This window comes from Convolutriloba macropyga, chromosome 2, assembly GCF_964194025.1.
Source record: "Convolutriloba macropyga chromosome 2, txConMacr16.3, whole genome shotgun sequence".
Taxonomy (NCBI): Eukaryota; Metazoa; Xenacoelomorpha; order Acoela; family Convolutidae; genus Convolutriloba; species Convolutriloba macropyga.
Genome location: NC_134469.1, coordinates 64,833,100 through 64,849,860, shown reverse-complemented (window position 1 = coordinate 64,849,860; position 16,761 = coordinate 64,833,100). Strand labels below are relative to the sequence as shown.

At 36.2% G+C, this 16,761-nt stretch overlaps 1 protein-coding gene across 1 annotated transcript; it reads left to right on the top strand.

Annotated features, from left to right (window-relative positions):
- The first annotated feature begins 7,445 nt into the window (after positions 1-7,445).
- LOC142335406 (G patch domain-containing protein 11-like) lies at positions 7,446-14,905 on the top strand. The gene is made up of 5 exons (XM_075383881.1): positions 7,446-7,531; positions 7,915-8,389; positions 10,730-10,954; positions 11,076-11,157; positions 14,541-14,905. The coding sequence occupies exons 1-5, from the start codon at positions 7,473-7,475 to the stop codon at positions 14,612-14,614; spliced, it is 915 nt and encodes a 304-aa protein (XP_075239996.1). The 5' UTR covers positions 7,446-7,472; the 3' UTR covers positions 14,615-14,905.
- Positions 14,906-16,761: the final 1,856 nt, after the last annotated feature.

Genomic DNA, 16,761 nt, shown 5'->3' with positions numbered 1-16,761 from the left:
AAGGTGCCAGCTCTGTCAAGATTTGCATCTATCTACATCTATAACGGAACAATGAATCGATTTTTTGTAAACATTCTATTTTCAGTGAACGTTTGTAGTCGTAAAATAAGTAAAGTAAAATGAAAATCTGTTAAATGCCAAAGTTCCGGAAGTACGATTAAACGCAAATTTATAGAACTGGAAAAAGTTGGTTTCGCAACAATGATGTTAAATGGACAAAAAATTTCTTGACAACAGTTTTCTGGTGATGCAAAACGATCCAATGTGAGCCTTCTAAACAGTTGACTGGGTTAAGGGATCGCAGTGGGGAAAAAGCTATCATCGTCTCAATTATATACGACTGAAAAAATTTACTTCTTTCCGAGAACGCTGTTAATTCGCGACGATATTTAAGATAGTTTAAATGGAATAGTCTTCGCTAAATATACAAAATACAAGGCGGCTCGGTAATGTGCGATGGCACATAAGGTTCCGACCCCGCCCATTCACAATTTTGGCATAATTGTCTACCAAATGAGGAACAGATAGAAAAACCCAAAAATTATTTTTTGCGAATCCCAAAAAAGCCCAAGTCTTTTTCAAAAAATTCTGTATGAACGATAAGATAGCCTCCAAAGCAAATAACTTAGTGGAGTAAAGATTGATGCATTAGATTGCTGTAATATGTCAATGTTAAGAAAGCGAGTCAAGACGAACAGCAAAATCAAACAACAAACATTAATTACATCAAAAAATTTATGTCCCTCTTAAAAACTAAAATTAATATTAAAGTCAACATACCGTCAGATAAACCTAAAACTAAACAAAAATAACTTATAAATCACCAGAAAACATATGCGACCAGTCCATAAAAAGGTTTGGTAACAATTATACAAAAAAGAACAAAAACAGTAAAGTAAAAAAAATTAACTTATTTTTTTAAAACAGTTAACTTCAAAGTAATAAAAACCATTAGGAATCAATTAATATTACCACAAATTTACGATTACCACTGCTTCTATAGAAGGGCATTAGGACCTGTCCTTATTCATTTTTAAAGCGGCTAAAAAGAACAACAAAGAACAAACAAAATTTCAATTGAAACTTGCCAGAAAACGCTGTCAAAACCGTCAAGCCAAATTTTGGCACTCAAAATATATTTGATTGCGCCTTCTTTAAACAGCTATAATGTAGTACGTGGCCATTCATTAGTAAGACTAGGTAACAAGTAGACAAAAAAGCGAAGTGCTAAAGTATGTAATACTTTTAATTTTTTTTCGAAATAAAATTACATTCAGTGTCATGAAAGGCATTAATTACAAAAAGAGCTATTTAAATAGGGTCGTTTATTCATGAAAAGGAGGCCCTCGAGACCTGTAATTATCCAGAATATTTCTTGAATCTACAAAAAGAACGTCTTATATGACAAAAATCAAATTAATTTACTTTTTTTTGTGAAAAACCGGTGTCGAAGCCAGTAAGGTCATAACAAATTCTTTAAAAAAAAGATTTTGGGACACCAATCCCCTTTATTCCCTTGACACCCATAATGTCATATTTGACCTGTAATTAACTAACGAGATTAGGTAACAAAAATAAACATAAAAAGAACAAAATTGCGAAGTTAAAATGTTTTTTTTTTTAAATTTTGGAAAACGATTGTTTTCAAAGTCATGAAAGCCATCAGCTATCTACTGATATCAGAATATCGGTTCTTCTATGCTTCCATGAAAAGCCAATGAAAGCTATCACTATACAGGAAATTTCATACGACCGAAACGACAAAGTATAAATGACAGTTAGAGACAAAATTAAAAAATTCAATTGATTTCTTCAAGAAAGAGGCGTCGAGGCCGTTAAAACGATGATGTATATCTTTCAGGATTTTAATATGTTCAATTGCGCTTTATTTTGAATGCTAATAAGGTGACATGAGAACTGTCAATAATGTGATAATGTGACAAAATTAGAAAACGTGAAAAACTGGCAAATATCAAAACAAACAAAAATCTGAAATCTTGTAGTATCAAAGCCAGAAAACAATAACTTCAGGCTTAAAACTGCAACCGAGAATAAATGTTAAATCAGTAGAAAGAAGAAGCAGTCTTTCTTTGCTGACACTAAGCTGGAAGTTGAACAAATTAAGAAAAAATTATAGAGGAAAAGTTAATTAAGCCATTATTTATTGAAAAGTCAATTATTTTTAAAAAAGAAACGACCATAAACTTTCAATTAAAAAACTAAATGCATTAGCCTGGAGCTACTTAGCAAGCGAATTGGTTGGACCTATCACTCCTGAGCTCTGATTTGATATGTTCTGTTCTTTATTATTAAAAAAAAAGTCTTTTTTTTTTCAAAAAAAAAGACCGACTGATTACAACCCGATTTTTTTTTGGATTGTAACAGTCCAAGAATGGCCCAAAACTAGCCCTGCTAATACTTATTGTCCGTTAGGAACAATTGATTTTTCGAATGTTGTAGATATAGATAATTTGTTAGTTGAAAACTCAAAATAAATTCTGCATTTTTGATAATCAACGAGTAAAGTTAGCAAAAAACGGCAAGTTTTAACTACAGTGCACTCTCAGCGGACTCTGAAGTAGAAATAGCCCCCTCTGAGCCTACAAAGATTGTATGAGTGTTGTTTGGGGGTGTACTTTCGGCAAATTTAATCAAAGTGGACTAAAGTAGCTTATTTCGTGCTGTTTTTGATGAAAAAGGCTAAATTTTGAAATGTTTATCGAGATTTTTTGACCAAAAAAATTAAATCAAAACAATCAACAATGCTTGTTCTTCTTCAAAAATAAAATCAACGACACTATTCTTAAAAATTATAACAAGTTTTAGCAAAATTGACGAAAATTTAGGCAAAAATTCCGGAAAATGTGAATAAAAACAACGTGAATTCACTCTTCTTTTCTCAGAAGTTTAAACCTCGATAACTCCCTGTAGAAAATGAAAATTAAAAAAATCTTTTTAATTCCATATTTTACGCTGGACGAGCTTTCTAATGATACCAGCCTCAACTCTCTACGATGAATATATCGAGCGGCGAAAATTCACGGAACAAAAAAAACCCATTTGAGTATATAGTTCCTCCCCCCTCAAGAGGGTCGGAACAATAAATCGCATTTGTGGAATACTACTATGCAACAGAACAGAGCTGATAATGGTAAGTTGGTTGTTATGGTATAATGCCTGATAATCATAAATTTTATGCAGGTTGAAGGCCATATCAATACATATACATTGCTCTATAAAAATTTGTAGCGGAAAGATGTAATTGATCTGAGCAGATATTTGTTAACATAAATCGGCAAATCAAAAATGTCAACAGTTTTAGAAGAAAGAATTCAAAATAACTTTCTTTCAAAATATTGTGCATCTGGATGTAAGCGCAATCAGTTCGTGAAATGTTTCAGCCAATTTTCAATTACTTTATGTAAGTGGCTGAGAGTTAAATAATAAAAGCGGTTTAATCAGACAATGGTATACCAGCATGTTCTTAAGCACGATTTTGAGTGTGCTGTTCAAAGCATAACCCCCTATTATTGAGCTGATTTTAATTGCGCTTTTGTGCGTATATTTTGAGTCAAGGCAAGTTTTTGAGCCAAGTGTTGTATTTCAGGTTTTGAATTTATCGGCACATTTGAGATATCTGTCTGCGTGAGAATATTTAAATATAAGCTTGTGCAGTAATACTTGAAGTGTTTCAAATTTTTCGTTCAAATGCATTCGTGATATCAGGATAAGCATCAGATAAGATGTTTTCACGAAGTTGAATTCTAGCTTAAATTTGAAATGAAATACGACTAATTTTGTGCATGTTGTACGTTTTCACTCTAATTGGAGCAAATTTTGTTGTTTTACTCAATCTCACATTTAACGGTCTTGACTTTCGGAGAGACTTCGTCTTACTTTTAGTGAATGAGATAAGGTCACCTGAGTATGCGTCGCTCTAATTGTAGGTTGTTTGAGTGCAGCTAATAGAGACCACACACACAAATCCTTCTAAATTTTTCTGTTATACAATTTCTAGATCAAAATATGAAATCTCAGCAACTAATGAAAAAAAACTGCAAAAGCTTTTTAAAGTAGACAATGGGTCTTGTTAATGTGCCGCGCATGTCGTATTCCGACTTCGGTCATTCGCAATGAAATCATTCATACGCTTCGTTCTTTTTTAAAAATGAAGCAATAAAGTAAGCAATTCATTCAAATTTATTAACCAGGGCCAGCTAGATGTACCTGATATGATCCTTGATTGCTTGAAAAATAAATGTCTGAAGTGTGGTTTTACTTGCCGTGCCAAGAGTGTTCAAATCTGGATTATTTGAAATCGTAAGTAAACGGAGCTATTCCAACAGAATTACGCCAGATTTTATTTCGTTGCCTTCGTGTTAATGCGATGCAGAAGAAAGTGTTTGAGGTTTTAAGTACGTTCCGAATATATTTCACGATTTTTTTGTGAATTTTCAGCGGCTTGACGTTACTTCATTACCTTCAAATTTCAATTAAACAGTAGTTTTTGATGGCTACCAGCCATTTTAAAAGTTTGGCGAAAAATATTCATTCGCTTGTTTGATTGATTTTCCTTTCCTTCCTGATAAACAGGTAATACTCGAGGGTATTAAGTTTGTGGGTCTCTTTGAGCCTTTGTAGGCTCTTATTATTTGTATCAACGGAGATACTTCGATACTGCACGGCTCTTCGATTTTTTTCCGGTATTCTACTGGCTATATTTTTCTACTCATTTTATGTCTTTTATCAGTCGTTTTGGCTTCACACAGCTTGATTCAGCTGGCTTTTGGTGTTTGCTTAAGAAAACTCAGTTATAATGAAAAAAAACTTCGGGATATCAACCAGTAGTGATAAAAACACCGCTAAAGTTTTTGAGATGGATATTGGTCAAAAGTTTGACATTGGCAACGTTTTTATCCCAATCAATAGAGTAAAAGTTATTTAAATGAGAAAATCTGGCTGCAATTGTTTGTGATTGCTCATTAATACCCACAATCGTGATAGTGTTCAAGTGAAAGTGGTAATGCATAGGGGCATCAAGTTGTGCAGTTTCAGTTGTCTGGGCTAGTCCTAAGTGCAGTGTGTTGGTGGTGAATTTGCTGGGTATACATAATTTTCAGGACAATTTTTGAATTTTAGAGCAAGATGCTTCAAAGTAATTCGGAAGTTTTCAACATGACTTTTCGAGACTTTTTGCAGTTTTCGTGCCCTAAAGTGCACCGAAATTGTTGTCATTTTTTCAATTTAAATCCTTAGTCGGTTATGTTTTTGTATTTTGCACAAGTTTGCTTTCTAACAAAATTTTTTGTTAGATTTGTTGTTTTTCTCATTGTTTTTGGATATTTTTCTCCTGTTTATGGTTTTTGGGAGTTAACGAAGGATACCGTCACTGTCAACCTCCTGCTATTGTTAAATTTTTGCTGGCATAGTTAATTATTCTTTCGCTCGAACGACGTTTGGAGCAATTTTTGTAAATGTGTATCTGTTTTCTTCTTGGCCGTTTTCTTCTAGAACATGCTTATGGTTTCACTTCTAGGAAGCGTAGTGGTTAATATCTCATACTATCAACCGAGAGTTAGTGGGTTCAAACCCTACCCCTGCGAGACGTTTTGCACCTTAAAAGTGTCTCGAGCCTTGTCGTGCGATAGCAATTTTTTTTTGGCGTTGGTTTGTTTTAAGTTTGGCTTTAATTTTTTTAAATTGCTCCCGAACGAGGTTTGAAGCAATTAGTTTTTTTTTGTTTAAAAAGTTGCTTTTTTCTGTTGCTTTGTTCTGATTTGTAAAAATCTACGACAAATTTTGTGAACCAGTTTTGATTTTGATTGCTTTTGACTTAAAGTTGTCAAATTTTATTAATTGCTTTTGATAGTCGTTTGAAGCGTTTATTGTAAACGTGTTGGTCTTTTTAAGCGCAATTTTTGTCTGACCCTTTTGAATTTTCGAGTGACTTTTTCATTTTGCGTGATCTCAATTTTCTCTCATTCACAAGTGTCAGCAGCTGTACTCAACTGGTAGCAGTTCACTACTAAAAGTCAAATGAAAAGTGCGGCGAAATTGGTGTAATTTGTGGTGGTTATAGTGGTATATAACAACCTCCAATTACGTAATTTGAAGCCTCAGGTAGTGAGTTTAGTTATTGCTCCCCGACTGAACTAGGCTGCTATAGATTTGAGCTCCCACTAGTAGTTCAAGAGCAATTCTTCCGACGTTAGTCAATTATGTTTAAAAGTTTTGACTGCTTAAACAATTTGAGACCGCTTAACCTAGTTTTTTAGAAAATTTTCTATTTTTATACTACAAATGGTGCATGTTTTTTTACTTGGTTAACTCTCAATTATCAATGACAATTGTTCTCACATCGCTGCTTAGTATAAGTAGATTTACGAGGGTTAATTTGTGTTTCGAATATGATGCGTTTAAATATTTAAGAATGGTTTTCAAAATTTTTCTGGTTCAATCTGAAAACTGTCTTTTCTCTCTCCTCAGCTTTGGGGTTGGAAAGTTTTTTTTATCAGTACAACCTCTATTTTTAACCTGATCATTTTTCGAACTATTCGAACTATTTTTTTTCGAAACTATTTTGTTTGAAGATTTATATACTCCCAAGGGGAGATTTTGTTCTCAGTTTTGTAATGTTTTGGATAAGGCTTTTTATCTTTTGGATTGTTTTTATCTGCATTCTCCATACTTTCTCTTTTCACGAGTAATTTTTATGGCAAGTTGTGTCCCACAAGTCACGTCTGTTATAGCTGATTTTTGAGTGACCCCTCTCAATCAATGAAATGGCGAGTTCGTTTAACAAATTTAAATTATATGTAAATGCGATCAAGGTTAGAAAAGCGAGGTTTAAAGAACGTGGTAAGTCGTTAGTTCCTAGTCATTGAGACGTGGAGGACGGCTTGTAACAGAGATCAGTAGAGTAATTGTTTAAATTTTCATAATGCTTTTTTTGTGAATAATGTATCGAAAGATGTCTTCAGCATAATACGACTTACTCATTAAAATTTTTGTAAAATAATGAACACCATTTCAACTTTTTTTAATATTGAAAATGTAAGGATCAGCTTTGAATGCTAAATTGACTTCAACTAATTTGGGGGAGAATATCGAACCGATATCGGACCGCTATTCATAGTCCGCTAAACGTTCACGGGGACCGAATGAACAAGTTCTTCTTTTTAACTGTATTAAAGTATGCTGATTTGGCTTGAAGGTTTTCCAGTACTTTTCCTATTACAATTGGAAAGACTACTAAAGTTGAATTAAAAAATGGCCTTCAAAAATATTTTTTTTCAATTGAAACGTTCTGCTGTGCATTAGTGCGGTCGATCTTCCCAGGCGGTAGATGCTTAATGCATTTGGTCATGGTAAGGTGATGAAGCAATGAGTCATTTGTGCATGTGCTCATTCATTTTGTTCAACTCAACAGTAAGTGCAACTTTTTCAGAGCGATCTGAGAAATTGGGGATGAGATGAGCTCAGATGAAGATGAAGATTACATGTCAAGTGGTTTCTTAGAAAAACTCGAACAGTAAGTGTTAATCGCATTTGCTTGACTTGTCTCATTCTGCAAACAAAAAATAGTGCAGCGATGGGTGGGTGACAGCGAAATCAATTTAGATGGAAATATACAAATATACTTGACTGTCTGGCACATCGGACAATGATATCTTTCGTGCGGGCAAAAAATGTGCAGAGTATTGAATGAACTAAAATCTATTTGCAAGTAGTTGCTGACCTTGAGCATTCAGATCTCCATTGTGATATAGGTTAATGAAGGTTCAGAATCTTAACCCACTTAACCTTTTTTAAGACACTTTAAGTCTGAGTTGTCATTTTTCGGTAGTCTTTTTGGTCTTTTTCAAATATTTAAAGCTGAATAGGGTACAAAAATAACTAAGTCTCAACATTTAGGTCAGATGTGCGTCCGGGTTTAGTGTTCAGCAGCAAAACTGCTCGGCAACATCAGCTTGAAAAACGCAAACTGGATGCCGAAACTTCAAATAATGCCACCTCAAAAAAATTGAAACCGACTTTGAAAGAATCCCTTGCAACCCCTATTGACAAAAGCAACAAGGGATTTGCCTTGCTGGCAAAGATGGGTTTCAAGGAGGGATCTGGATTGGGCAAAAGTGGCGGGGGCATCAAGGACCCAGTTCCACTAACCATGAAGACAGATCGAACTGGACTTGGAACAGAGACAGCTCTCAATGTGAAAAAGGAGAAGACGCAGAAAATGCTGCATGAAATGAGAGGATTGAGAGATAAAGCAATGCGTATGCAACGTGAACAGTTCAAAAGTGATAAGCAATCTTTGTTCTATCAAAAGCGTATGGCGGCAATTCTTCAAAAGAATCAGAGAACCTGCTTTCAATTGGACTCTGAAAAGGTATTTTATCTGGAGCACAATTCGATGGTATTTGGTTACGCTCCACGACAGGTTTTGAGAATTTTTTCCGTTTGTGCCCCCCAGCTTAGTGGGTGCATATTATTTGCACCCCACAGACGCACGTGCCTTATTTTTATATTATAATTTACTATGTAATGACACATGCTCTGTAACGTGGTTGCATAACGTACTGGTGGGGGGGGGGCACAAACGGAAAAGATCCGGTTTTGATTCGAAAGGAAGAGAGAAGCAAAAAGAAAGAACTGAAAACAGGAGGACACTGTTAGCGTCATGCTGTTTTGTTGCGATATGGAAACCACAATAAGGCTAAAAATTTTGGATCTGTTCCCCCCCCCCCCCCCCCCAAGTACGTTATGCGCCCCCAGTTACAGAGGACGTGCCAATACATAGTAAATCATTATGTAAAAATATGGCATGTGCGAATAATATGCGCCCACTATAGGGGGTGCAAATAATATGCGCCCGCTAAGCTTGGGGGCGGCACAAACGGAAAAGATCCAAAATTTTATATTAAGGCTTCTGTTGTATCATTTATTTTGAAACTGAAAAAAAAGTACATTCAAAACCCCCTCCCCAACTCGGAAAGCATTTTGCATTTTCCAAATTTGTTAATATAATAAATTGGGAACGGTAAATTCAAATTATTCTTTGCTGGACATTTATATGCCTAACAAGATTGAGAATTCCTATTTCCATTAAAACAGAATAACTGCGAAGTTTGGCTTTATTAATTTTAAATAGTTTATGCTCGAGGATATGCGTGCTTTATAAATCCACCGTGTTCAGTTCGATGCACAAATGAGCTTCAACCAGCAAGCAGACGCAGCGAGCAAGAAAATGAAAGAAAGGGTGCAAGTTATGCAATGTCTCTCAGGGAAGACATGGGGAGCAAAAGCCAGTGACCTCATACACGTCTACCAAGCCTACGTGAGAACAGGAGGACTCTACGCAGCGGGATCATGGGGACCTTTGTTAAACGAGACCAGCCTCAAGAAGATCGAATCAGTCAACAACCGTGCCTCCAGAATCATCACGGGTTTTCCTCAGGGCACCAATGCCAACTACAGCAGAGTGGAAGTCCGCCTACCGCCCGTGAAGACTTTCATCGAGGAAGACGCAGCAATGATATACTCGAGATATCTGGACCTGGAAGACGGACATCGCGTACGAGAGCTGACGAAGCCGGCAAAGCAGACCAAGACTAAAATCTGGAGGATCTCAAACGTTGAGACAGGACTGGCGCTCCACGGCTTCTGGCCTCTTCCACAAATTTAGGTGAATAATACTAAGGAAACGAAGAACAAGATTCAACAAACAAGAGACGCCCATGCACTGGAATCCTACAGATACTCATCCAAAGAGGATTCAGACCACCACCGCACATGCAAGGGCAACCCTCCACCACCAACGGCAAACCTGGACAGGAAGAGCAAATTCTTCTGGCACAGATTCCGAGTGATTAGAAAAGCTACCCCACAAGAGTACAAGCTCAGAGTCAGAAAAAGCGGATCCACAGTCTGCACCAATTGTCACGAAGAAAACGAAACAGCCCTGCACTTTTTGACAAGCTGTCCGAAATGGGCCTCTGAGCGAAACAGAATTCTCATTGACCCTAGCAATCCATTCGAGGATCCCGAAAAGGTCATCCTTTTTTCGAGAGACACTGGGGTCTTCGACCCTTCGGCATAATAAAAGCCGATCTGCACAACCAGAACCAGATAAATGTATGATTAAAAAATGGAATTTATGAATCAATCCCTTTAATGCATCTGAAAATTGCATTGAAGTGATAAAAATCAAAAACATCCGAAAAATCGAGTTATTTGTATAGCGACACAATTTTCATTCTTCCTTTACAGTAGACACTAAACAACCAGCGTTTGCTCTATTGTTTGAATATTAAAAAATGGAAACATAAGGTATCATTTCAATTTTATTGCTTCTGGAATTCAAATATGAAGCCTAATTTCCAGAATTCAGTTTTTTTTAAAGTATGAAGACAAATTTTAGGCTATTTTTGACGTTTTATGTCCGTTTGAACTTTTTGTCTTTTTTGTCGAACTTTAGCTCTTTAATGACAACTATCAGTCTATCAAAAATTGTTTATATATTTATTATCAAGTCAATATCTTCGATATCTGAGAAAAACAGTTCAACAGTCAGGAGAGCAACCTATTCTTTCCAGATTTTCTAGGTCCTTAACTTTTTATTGGTATTTTGAGATCAAAAGCCTGCCAAGTTAGCGCATCTATTGCTGTCAATCGGCCAGCGATGTTTTTAAGTCATTGATCTGTTGATTGTGATAGCATGTCGTTGCAGGGAATAGCAAAGCCGGTTGATGATTTCTTTTGGCCTGCTTCTGAGCTACATGATGAGGAAGAGACTGATGAAGTGAGCGTTTTTAATGAAAGTAATGGCAGCAGTAGGGCCATGGCTGACAACTGTCGAAGGAGTAATGATCTAGCAGAGGAAGAAGAGGATAATGACAATTTTCTGTTCTCGTCGACATCAGTTATAGACAATGAACAAAAACATTGCCACCATGTAAGTCAAATGTCTAATGATGTAAGTTGATAACGTTAATTGATCAAGTTTGTTCACCTCAATCAGTATGTGATCTTAACCGTTAGTGATGATACGTGAGAGCTAAAGTATAACTCTTTAGATGATGTATCAGATCGAGCAACTGGAGAGTTACTTGAGGAGATTGCACAACTACTGCATCTGGTGCTCGTCACGGTTTAAAGGCAAGTAGAGTTCTCGCATTAACAGAGGTGCGTTTTTAGCGTGGATTTTATAAGGAAAAGGTTCTGAAATAATGTGTAGAAGAAATGAGTTAACTATTGTTGAATATTAACAGTAGCACTTGACTTCGGTAGACGATCCCGACTGCCTTATTGTAATCCCTTTTCATTGGATTGTATCGATCAGCAGTCCTTTTCTAAGATCTGTTTGCTAAGAGAAACCGACAAAGCCCGCCCCGAGCTTTCGTGGTGTAGCTTGATTTAATGTTGTTAAGCAGCCTAAAAGGCAGTGCGCACCAAAATCGTGAACAGGGAACAAGCGGAAGGATTTTTCCTCCGTTGGGCTTTTCAAATCGAGCATTTCCATCTTCTGACTGATTTCTTGGTTTTTCTGGTCTCTTAATTTTGGGAGCTAACTAGTGGTAATGGATTTTCAATGTTTCTAATTGTAAGTTCTTAAGGGTTTTATGGTGGTTTTAACGCTTGATTTAGATGATTGTATCAGAACTAAAGTTGAAAACGAACTTCTCAATTTCTCGTTGATTTCTGAGATCATAATAGTTTTTTGTTAAGATTGTAGGAATCGTCTCCGAAGAAGTCTTTAATAGGTAAAAGTTGCTATCGATGACATCCTGATTTTACATTCATATACGTTTTTTTATATAATTTTCGTATTTCTTTAGTTTTGATAAGTTTTATTATAAATTTTCTGCCTCTACGTTCACCAATAGTTAAATGGTCAACTTGGATATTAACAGTAAAATTTTCGATTAGGGTGTTCGTTCCGATTCTTTTTGACGGCTCAATTGTTCTTTCTTTTTTTAACTTCGAACCTGGAAGCTGAGTGTAGCTATGTTGCTGTGTTTGTGGTTGGTTTTTTTTGCAATCCAAAAGATTTAGATTGTATTGGTTCGACGTCTTCTCTCTATGTGCAGTTCACACTTTGTTTCGACTTTTTGTAAATTAAAAGTCAAATTAAAGTGATAATTTTAGTCGCGCTAGAATAGTAAAGGGAGTCACGAAGCGAGTCCGTTTCAAACCTGATTTATTGCAAGCTGCTTTTAATGTGGAGTGGGAAACTGGTCTTTGGGCGAATTTTTGGTTCTGAGGCAAAATTTTTTGACCTCCGGCTAGTGCTTTTAGTGCTTTGTGAAAAGTTATACATGTTCTAATTGTGCCTAGTTGCCATAGCCTGAGTGCCTCAATGGGCAGCTAATTCTTTGTATGACTTTGAAACTCTTTGTGGTGATAGTATATTATTGAGTTTGTTTTTTGGTTTTGCCCGTATTTGTCATTTTAATTGCCGCATTCTTTTCTTTTTATAATTGTTCTGGTTCATTTTTATTTTTGTTTTTGAGTGACTTTTTCACGCTTGATTTCTTGTTTTTCCCGTGATCTTAATTGCAGTTTGAAAAAGCGGTATCGCTGAGTGGTTAAGATCTGCGACTGTTAACTGGTAGGTCGAGGGTTCGCAGTTCTCCCTTGTCGGAATTTTGCTGATAAACTTCTCTGGGATACACCTCCTGTAAAATATTTTTTTAATTGGCGCAGATAACTTTTTCAACTCAATCTATCTGTATTTTACGGCAAGCAAGTTCATTTCTCAGCTATTCCGGCAATATGCCGGTTATATTTCAACATTTGCGTTAAATTTTTTTGACTACGCTAGGATAATTTTTTTCACTCATTCTGTACAAAAGGCTTCAGTTTGGAAAAACGAAACTAAAATTAGAAACTGGATGAAAACCAAAAATACCAGTCTAAGATACCCAGTATTGGAATTTATTCTTATTAATAGCCGTGAAGCGATAGCGGCTGTTATTGGGGACATCGTGTTTTTTTTCGTCGTCTCCGTCGATGATTCTTGCGACCATTGACTTTTTCTGTTTCAGTGACTTCTACTGCTTTGCAGTTAAAATTTGTGTGAGTGACGTCATTTGTTCTGCTTTTAGGTCAATTGCGTGACTTACTTCACTCAAATAAGTGACTCTTGAACTCAATGAACTTTAAATTTTATGAACATTTACTAGTTAATTGCCAATAGTGTGCATCTAAGTAGTGCCAAACGTATATGTCCTAAAAATTAGAGTCTTGAGTTGTTTTGGCCAATCTGTTTATCTTACGTCTTTAGTTGTTTCAATTCTATAGAAGGCCACAAGCATCCATCGCAGCTATTTTCCGGCAATCTGCCGGTTATGTTTTTAATGGCTCCGATAGCAAGCTTTATTGGCGATCTCTTGTTTTTTTCCGTCGTAACTTTGTTAATGACCAAATGAGGTCACGATCACTACAAATCTTCTATTTGTTCATTCATTCATGCAATCTCTTATTAGAGCGAGTTCTTTTTTTCATTTGCGTGACTAAGTTGTTGACGCAGGTGACTTACATCTTTTTCAAAAATAACTTTTGTCTCGTCTAAATTGACTTTTCTTTACTTTAATTCAAGGCGATAAGGTCAACTACGAGTATCTCACTCTAATTGAATGTTATTTGAGAGCAGCTATAGCTCTTTTCTGTTCTTTCAATCCCAGCTGGTGTGATGGGAATCAATGTCGGCTGTTTTCCGACAATCGGTACGTTTGTAGTATATTTTTATTGCTTCATCTCGGCGATGAATGACAGGCTGCATCTATTGCTAAAGAGTCAAGAGTGGATCTAATGAAACGTTTTGGTTTACAGCTGACGGTTCGTATGACTGTGACAGTTTTAAAACAATCTCGATTTTTGTGCTTTGCGCGCTTTTGTTACTATGTATATATAAAAACTGATATTTTTCGGACCATCTACTGCGCTTTTGGCCAACTCGGTAATTTTTTTTACCCTTCTGCTGAGTTTTCAGCACGAATTAGCTCTGCCTTCATTGTTTTAGAAATTGTTGTAGATTGAGAGATCACCTCAGAAATTGGGATATCGATTAGGAACAATTAATTGCACAGATTGGGTACTGCAGAGTTATTTTCAAAGACACACCTTTTTTAACACCTGAAGACCATATAAAGGGGTATCAAAATTTCCTCCAATTTTTTTAACATGGGTGGAAATCTGTATTTTTAACTTTTGGTTCTCTAAAAAAAGTTGGAACATAAATCCTGGACCCCTTGGGACTTGTACCCCAGCACGCGAGAGAAAGAGCCCTCGTGTCAGGGCACTAAGTCCATTGAGGTCTATATAACCTCTAATAACATCATCACTAAGTCTATATAAGCTCTAGTAACATCATTTGAATTTGAAGTTCCTTAGTAAACCAATTACAAGCTACTACCCCCCCCCCCCCCCCCCGAAGCAGGCTACAGTAGAATCACCCGTCGTTCGAGAGCAGTTCGTGGGCTCCGACAACTTAGTTGATAAAGAATAATGGAGATGCCATATTTTATATTTTCTTTTAGATGAACAAGACATGCAATCTGTATGCCCTGGGGAGGGACCAGAAGCACATGGAGAGAGTCTGAAGGCCACCTAATTCCGGAACTCACGATGAAGTCCTCCATCAAAAGGGGAGGGAGTTGAAACCACTTCACAAGCCAACAGTCGATTGGCTTCCTCCACGGTGTTTCGCGAAGAGATTGAATGTCGCCTCATTGGGAAATGCACAGATCGAGCTTGTACCATTTTGGTGTGAAAACTTAATGAATACGCCAGCTGAAGATTATCTGAAAGCTGAATGACAACGAGCTTATCGAGCTTACTTTGAGAAAACCTTTTTCGTTACTCTTTATATGCAATTTTACAATAAATGACTCTTTCTTTGTTATTTTTTTCTAGCTCTGAGACTAGATTTTGAGTTTAAAAAGTTTGCCATTAATGGTCGCAAAGCATTAGCTCAGGCTAATAATAGTGGTTTGCCTGTTGTTTTTCGAAGTCTGAGCTGAACTTTCGTGTGATTAATTTTCCACTCTTCAAAGTCTCAAACAGGTTTTAATCAATAACTTTATCGCCGACGATCGGTTGAAATGTTTACATGGTGTTATTTTAACTGCTCGCGAGTGAACGAAATTTGATGCAATTATTGTAAAAGTGTGTATCTTTTTTGGGCAGAATTGCCGCTTGACCGTTTTTGCCCTTTGTTCTCTTTTTGCCCTTCTCAAGTGACTTGTTCACGCTTCACTTCTTCATTTTTGCATGATCTCAATTGCTCTCATTGTTTGGTGCTGATATAAAGATGATTGTGAGCGGTTGAGGATCAAGGCCGTTGTAGGATAGTGGATATGATGTTAGACTGCTATCCTGGTTGGTGCTGTTCGAACCCCTATGACGTCGGAGTTTATGAACCCAGAAAAAATTCTAAGCTACGCCCTGAATTAAATTTCCCCCGCTTGTCATTCAAGAACAATTCATCCGACGTTAATCGGTTTATGTTCTCTCAACTCGTCGAAATTGTATTAATGTAATCGTTTACTTGGATTAATTTGGTCATGCCTGCCTAGATTCAATTTTGATGGTGATGTCAATACTGAAGGCAAATTGATGACTTCTGATTCAAAGTAAACTGTTTTCCATTCTCTATTTTTTTTCTGCAAAAACGTTTGTGTTTTTATGTTTTATCTAAATAATTGAAAAACCCAAAAATCTTAAAAGGAAATAGCGGCTCAGCGTCACGTGTGTGCAGTGAAACCCTTCTGATTTCTTGCTTTTCGTAGCCGTAACACTTTATTTCAGAAATGCAAAATACTGGGAACTGAAACAATTTTATTAGTTGTCCTTATTATTTTGACTATGTAGCTTACATTATCAACGGGGCAAAGTTATATCAATTTTTCTTGCAACATCCCCTGGATGGTGTTTTGGTAGAACGAAAAAATTAAATAGCATAAATCAAAATATAATTAGGCAGCTAAGTGGTAAAAGCTGGTGTAACAAAACCATCTGTTTAAACAACATGACTAGTCCTGGAATACTCAAGCAGTGAAATTTAAGTGATAATGCAAACTCTATTTGAAGATCAACTGATTGAATTTTAAGCAAACGTCAGAAGTTTTATAAGGCTTGAGAATTTATGATGTAAGAGGATTGTTATTGGAAGCCTAATACAATTTGAGCTCAAAGCCAAGTGAGTCCGTGTTCTAATCTCGGATTACTGAAAGTTTCCGAGAAAAACTTTAATATTTTAAATTCAAATTTAGTTGTTTTATTGCACTCAAACGAATCAAAGATAGCTACTACTACTTCACTTAAGTGGCAAAAGGCACAGCTCTATGCCATATTTATAATGTAAGCTTAATTAGTAACTTCTACATGCAAACATAAAAAATCATCATTGATATGCAAATTCCTTCAGACTTCAAAGTTTTCTGGTTGGGTATTCTCATTTTGAATTTATAAAACAAAACAGCACGTGCAAAAGTCGGGTTTATCTGTAATGCCCTGTTGCGGGTAGGCAAGATATCGCATATAGCTGATTGATGGAGACTTAATATAAAACAAGAACACCCACTTGTTCTGTACGTGGCACAAAATGTTCACACGTTCGCTTTTGAAAGCATAACATATTAATATATCGAAGATGATGTTTCAGAAACGTTTTTTAATAGCAAACTCTGTTTAATCAAGCTGCTGTGAAAAAACTCAAGTTATCTAGCTGAAATTTAAAAAAAACAGCAGGTAAAAAAA